Source organism: Nycticebus coucang, chromosome 1, assembly GCF_027406575.1.
Source record: "Nycticebus coucang isolate mNycCou1 chromosome 1, mNycCou1.pri, whole genome shotgun sequence".
In the NCBI taxonomy this organism is placed as follows: Eukaryota; Metazoa; Chordata; class Mammalia; order Primates; family Lorisidae; genus Nycticebus; species Nycticebus coucang.
The window spans coordinates 39,479,042-39,485,041 of record NC_069780.1 but is presented as its reverse complement, the minus strand read 5'-3'; the positions used below and the strand labels follow the sequence as shown (position 1 = coordinate 39,485,041).

The 6,000-nt window shown below is 31.9% G+C and overlaps 1 protein-coding gene across 4 annotated transcripts in view; it reads right to left on the bottom strand.

Moving 5' to 3' along the window:
* Positions 1-305: 305 nt before the first annotated feature.
* Positions 306-6,000, bottom strand: part of AP1AR (adaptor related protein complex 1 associated regulatory protein) — a 28,133-nt gene continuing 22,438 nt past the window's right edge. For 2 of the 4 annotated variants that reach the window (XM_053567002.1, XM_053566858.1), the window contains 4 exons: positions 5,634-5,707; positions 4,783-4,911; positions 2,396-2,443; positions 306-2,190 (listed from right to left, as the gene is read on the bottom strand). In XM_053567002.1, coding sequence (XP_053422977.1) covers positions 1,925-2,190; positions 2,396-2,443; positions 4,783-4,911; positions 5,634-5,707 — 517 coding nt within the window. In that variant the 3' untranslated portion in view covers positions 306-1,924. The remainder of the gene's footprint in view (positions 2,191-2,395; positions 2,444-4,782; positions 4,912-5,633; positions 5,708-6,000) is intronic. The other 2 variants (XM_053567076.1, XM_053566934.1) reach the window with 1 other exon arrangement.

Genomic DNA, 6,000 nt, shown 5'->3' with positions numbered 1-6,000 from the left:
AGAGCAGGGACCTTATTATGTCGTTTTACTGCCTCATGCCTGACAACCCACCAGACACAGAATATTCCAATAATGTTGGAACACAACCTAATAAGCTATTTTTAGTATTTTTTACAAACATAGCAAAAAGTCAACATCTTTTTCTTAGCAGTTCAAACACACTTTCAAGTTTAGTTTCATCTTGCTTTTCTAATTTATTATTTTTTGTCTTTATATCAGATTTAACAAAATAATTATAAGTCAGGAGTCAGAATACTTTCATGTTCATGGAATAAAACCAGTAATAAATAATTTATTACCATTAATGTAAAAATGTGTTTATTCACAATCCTTGGGAAATCACCATTCCTTCCAAAAATTCTTTTATGAACAAAAAGCCAAGAAAAATTACAGTAGTAGCTTATGCCAAACTGAAAATATACATCTGATGTATACAAACTTTAAAAAGCAGTAACGCAGGCAATGTGAATATAGATTACCTTTAAAATATTTCCACCAACACAGCTACAACTTAAATCATTTTAAGACAGACATAAATAATAGCATTACCTAATATATTATATTTACATATTTAAAGTATTATATTTATTCTGTGAGATAAAAAGGAGATAAAATTACATATGTCATTGCTTAGCAGTTCAAATATTGAAAGGGCCACATGATTTTTTTAAGTACAGCAGGAAATTTAAGTTACTATTTATATCTGGACCTTCCTATATTTTTGAAAACATGCACTGTCATTGTTGCAAGAAAAGGAAAAGAAAAAAAACAAAAACACTAAGGAAAACCCCAAAACAGTTTGCTTACTAAAATCATACTCAGTCCTCAGCAAAACCAAGGAAAGCAGCAGGGAGTGTTTTATATCCCTGGCCTATTATATTGATATGTAAACTTTAGAGAAAAGAAGAGCTAATTGCCTATCACAAAATGCAGTTATATATTGATATACTTAGTTTCATCCCATTAAAGCACCTTGCACTACAAGGCAAAGAGAACTTAATAAAATCAATGGAGCCTTTCATACCAGAAAGGATTTCATTTACTTTGAAATACCCGTAATTACCTTTTTAGATTTTCTTTTCTTAAATCATGTAGAGAGTATGTTCTGTGTAAAATCTTTCTAAGATCATTCATTGGAAATATAGAATTAGAAAAAAATAATGGTACCTAGAAACTTAATACTGTATATCAATTAACTTAGTCAATATAATGGCATATAAAATAAGCAAAAACCTAAATATTTTCTTAAATATTATTTATGATTATTACCAACTTGAAATGTCCAAACTCAGGAAGTTTATTTTTATATTATCATTTGTTCCGACTGAATCAACATTATCATACTAGGATTTGTAATAAGTATAAAAAGAAGCCAATACTTTAGCATTTCTTAGAATCATCCATTCAAATTAATTGTGCTTACTATTAGATAATAAAATTCAAAGAACTTACAGAAAAAAATTAAGCTAGAGAAAGGGAACACTATTCTAAATCTGACTCTGATGATCCCTCCTCACACTCCCTTCACATCTGCTGAGAATGAACAAAAAAAGTCTTAATATATTTCACAGTTAATGACATAGGCTTAATAAAGCATTCACAATAAAATAAAATTTTTTTTAAAGCGAAGATCTATAATAATAAACAAGAATGCTTAAAGAAAAGTGTTAAAATAAATTTAACCGGTGTCATGAGAGGGCCATTAAATTGGTCTTGAAAAGCAGAAGGCAGATGATGAAATTGCACTTAATTCTGAAGCAATTCAGATCTATCCTATCATCTCTACTCCTTTTTAATGAAATAAGCATTTACAACATGGTTTCTTACCTTTTCCTTAAAAAAAGGCTCAGCATAACCATTTATACATTCTAGTTGGTTTTTAACATTTGGCTGTAACTGATAAACAGGGTCACACTATTTTACCCTATCGAGTCTGTTGATCTGTATCAAATTGCCTTATGCCAGAATCGGACAGTTCTAATACAGGATTGACAAATCCAGAATACTCGGAATTGCCATTATCATCCATTTCGGCACTAACAAAGTCATTCTCCCACTCCAGCCCATTGGAATCGTCAGAGGCTGATGTAGGATTACTCCCAGTCTTCTTGCTGCTATACTTAAGTGCTGCCCGGAGAATGTCTTCCTCTGTTTTGGACCGTTCTCTCATTGGAAGCATTCTATTCATACCTATGATTTGAACAGAGCTTTTAGAAATCTCAGTGAAGATCAAAAGCTACATTAAGAAACTTCCCAGTTTAGCATTACATTTCTTATTTGTCAGACTTGATTTATAAATTAAGTTATAGCCTGTCCCATGGAGGCCTTCTTAAGGAAAATTATTGGGGTCTAATCCTGAAGTATGCCTTAGATAAAAATAAACATTAATACTCACCACAGGGCAGTTCTGATGCAACATTGACCATCTGATAAGCTGAAATTTCTGAAGAGCCATAAATAAAACAGAATGGACGATGGATTTCAATTGCTATTAGTGTTCGATGATGAAATCAGTATGTTTGCCAAGGTCCTTTTCTACCCACATGTTATTTCATTTCCCAGAGAATGAAAATCACTCTAATGATAATGATAACAACATCTATTTTTCCAGCTTTCATTAGGGTCTAGTTAATGTTGGACGCCCTTCATGCATATTAGTAACTGATTTAATCTTCAACATGTCTATGAAGTACAGTGCTATTATTATCCTTATTCTGTAGTTGAGGAAAGGAAGGCAGACAGGTTAACTGATTTGTGGAAGATCACACAGCTAAAAAGTGGTGAAGCAAGAATTTTAATACATTTGGCAAGGCTCCAAAGTCTGTGGTCTTAAGCTATTCTGACTTCATACCAGAACTAAGTAGAGATATTACTATTGGAAATTGTAGATTGAATTCTAAACAGAATGAAAAAGTGAAAAGTGTCACTTTTAGGGCGGCGCCTGTGGCTCAGTGAGTAGGGCGACGGCCCCATATGCCGAGGGTGGCGGGTTCAAACCCAGCCCCGGCCAAACTGCAACAACAACAACAAAAAAAATAGCCGGGCATTGTGGCAGGCGCCTGTAGTCCCAGCTGCTCGGGAGGCTGAGGCAATAGAATCGCGTAAGCCCAAGAGTTAGAGGTTGCTGTGAGCCGTGTGACGCCACGGCACTCTACCGAGGGCGGTACAGTGAGACTCTGTCTCTACAAAAAAAAAAAAAAAGAAAAGTGTCACTTTTAGTAAAGTGAAAGTGTCAAAAATTTTGGACAATAAAAGCAATATTATTTTATTGGCAAAAGGAAAAGAGAGTGGGACAGAAAAGAAATTTGAATTTTAAGTATAGAATCAACACTAGTAACAATTAAAATCTAGGACTGGCAAAGAAATAAGAGGACATCCTCAGACACATTTAATAATTTTGTTTTCTGACCATACAGATTCCACTGTAATAAAAGAACATTTAAACATTTAAATCTGTGTAACTGTTGTCTGTTATTCCTGAAAAAATCAAAGACTCAACTTGGTAAAGCAAGTAATTTTTATAGACAAGATAAAAACATGGACTAGATCCTAATTTGATTTTGTGGATTTGTATGTGGTAGATTTGCTTCTGAGGATTTATGTACATCAACCAAAAAGCAGATTTTCAGTGGGCTCTGTTCTCTACCTAGACTAGTCTGGTTTAATAACTATGTTAATAACTTGAATAATGACCTAGAAAGTTATCTTCAAGTCTGACAGTATGGATGATGCAAACAATAATTAAACGATCTGAAAGGCTTTAGATCAATTGAACAAGATGCTAAAATCATAATAAAATTTAAAGTCATCAAATATACAATAATGTTAAGTACAAGAATGAGGAAATGGTGTCCGGCTGAGAAGACTTAAGAAGGTTGATGTAATCTTTGATAAAGCTATTCAAGTTCCCTGTGTACCTATTTCTTTTATTGATAAAACAAATTGCTCGACTAGAGGATACCTAGGGTCCATTCTATCTCAAAATTTTATGAAATGTTTAATGCTTATTATTTTCCTTAAAATTCTAGATGCTATAACTAAGTTCTCCTTCTCAGAATGTGTATTTCTTAAAATGATAATAAAAACTTGGGTATTATTCAGTGAAATAGCTTTCTAAAATAAAATCAACATTTTAGCTACAAGTACCTCACATGTGCCAAACCCGACACTGAAATTATGTGTACACATATAAAATTTAATCCTCACAATATTCATCCATTTATTTGTTCAGGTACTTATTGAATGTCTATTTTGTGCCAGGCATTTTTTCACCTTAAATATATGACAATGAAAATTATCCTTTAAAATAGGTTTAGTATTTCCTTTTTATGATAAGCAAACTCTGCTTAAACTAAGTAATCTACCCAATGAACTAGAGCTATGAAAACATGCCAGCTAAAATTCAAACTCATATCCAAGTTACAGTTTCTTTTCCACCAAAAATACTAACAACTAAATCACTAACTTATAATGAACCAAAAGTTAATTAACTTTTGGCTACAGATGGTCCACAAGGGAGCAATAATCTTTCATATGGAGTAATATCATGGGCTAGAATATAGAAACCTCAATGGAAATTTTCTATATTTCTAGAAACATTAAAAATAAACAACTTTCTAAACAATTTACCAATAATGATAATAACTAATATAATGGAAATTTTATATGATTTTTCAAGGCCTTGCATTTATTTCTATTAAATAAAGTAAAAGATCAAGTTAGAAGATTTATACATGCAGATTAAGTTAAACATTTCAGATGGAATTGTGAATTATAAAATACCTTCTTCGTCTTCCCACTCGAGATCTAGGGATGTGCTGTCGTCATTTCCACTAGTTGATTTAGTTTTGGTCATTAAATCACAACTGCTTTCTGTATTTGGTGTCAAAACTGTGGCATCTGATGACAGTCCTAGAATATACACCAAATATAATTAAATGCTGTCATCTGTACTCTTTCATCAGAACACTTTGTTTTGCAACAATTCTCCCTCTCTTTAAATATTATTATTCCTTTTCACTTTACAAGAAACATTTCTTGAAGTATATTACTTTGGTAAGTTTCTGTTAGAACAGTATAAAGTAATTTCTTTCTTTTTTACCATCTAAGCACCACAACCTGCAAATTTAAATGACTTATAAACTTCTCAAATAAAATGAACTCTAGGTAGTTTGTTTTTCCCCCCAATTACAAAGGAGGAAAAAAAACATAAAAATATAAATGAAAAGCAGCCTATATTTTCAAAAGGAACCATTGCTGGGCAGCAGAGGAGCTTTGACTTTTGAAACTTTTAATCTTATAAATTAATTTGTAATAAGTAAAAAACTAAGTATACCTTTTATTTCCTCTCACCTTTCTTTTTTTTTTTTGGAAAGGGAGGGATAAAATCAGAAAGAAAATGGAGAAAGGCTCTATAAATGAATCTATAGAAATAGCCTGAAATTTTTTTTGTTCCAAACTCCTTTTTAAAAATAGAAGATGATGTTGTATAATTAATGGCTCATTAATTGATATCTCTGGCAACACAAATAGAAGGGCTGAAAGTCCTACAGAAACAAAGCCAGAATCTCTAAGTATCTGTTTACTATGGCATAAAACATTCAAATGTACAGAAAACACTTTAAAAGACTTACTACTACTTCGAAAAACTTCATACTGTGACTTTACATTTCTCAAACAAGATTCAAAGTCATCTTCTGGTCCTGAACTGTAATAAAAGTGAAATGTATTTTTTTCCATAGTCATAGTAGATACAATATACCAAATACTGAAGTTAATGATGACCTTTCATTTGAAGGCCTATCAGTAAGTGCTGAACATTTATAATAACCTCATGAAAATACATCTTAATTTGGGGTAATTCTAAAAGTCAAGTGTCCAAAGCTTAGCCACAATCCCAACCATCCAATTTATAATAATGAAGTATGATTAAGGTTCTCTGAATGAGTAGGGATATTCATGCAAAAGTGACATTAAAATATCTCTTTCAAAAAATACTCA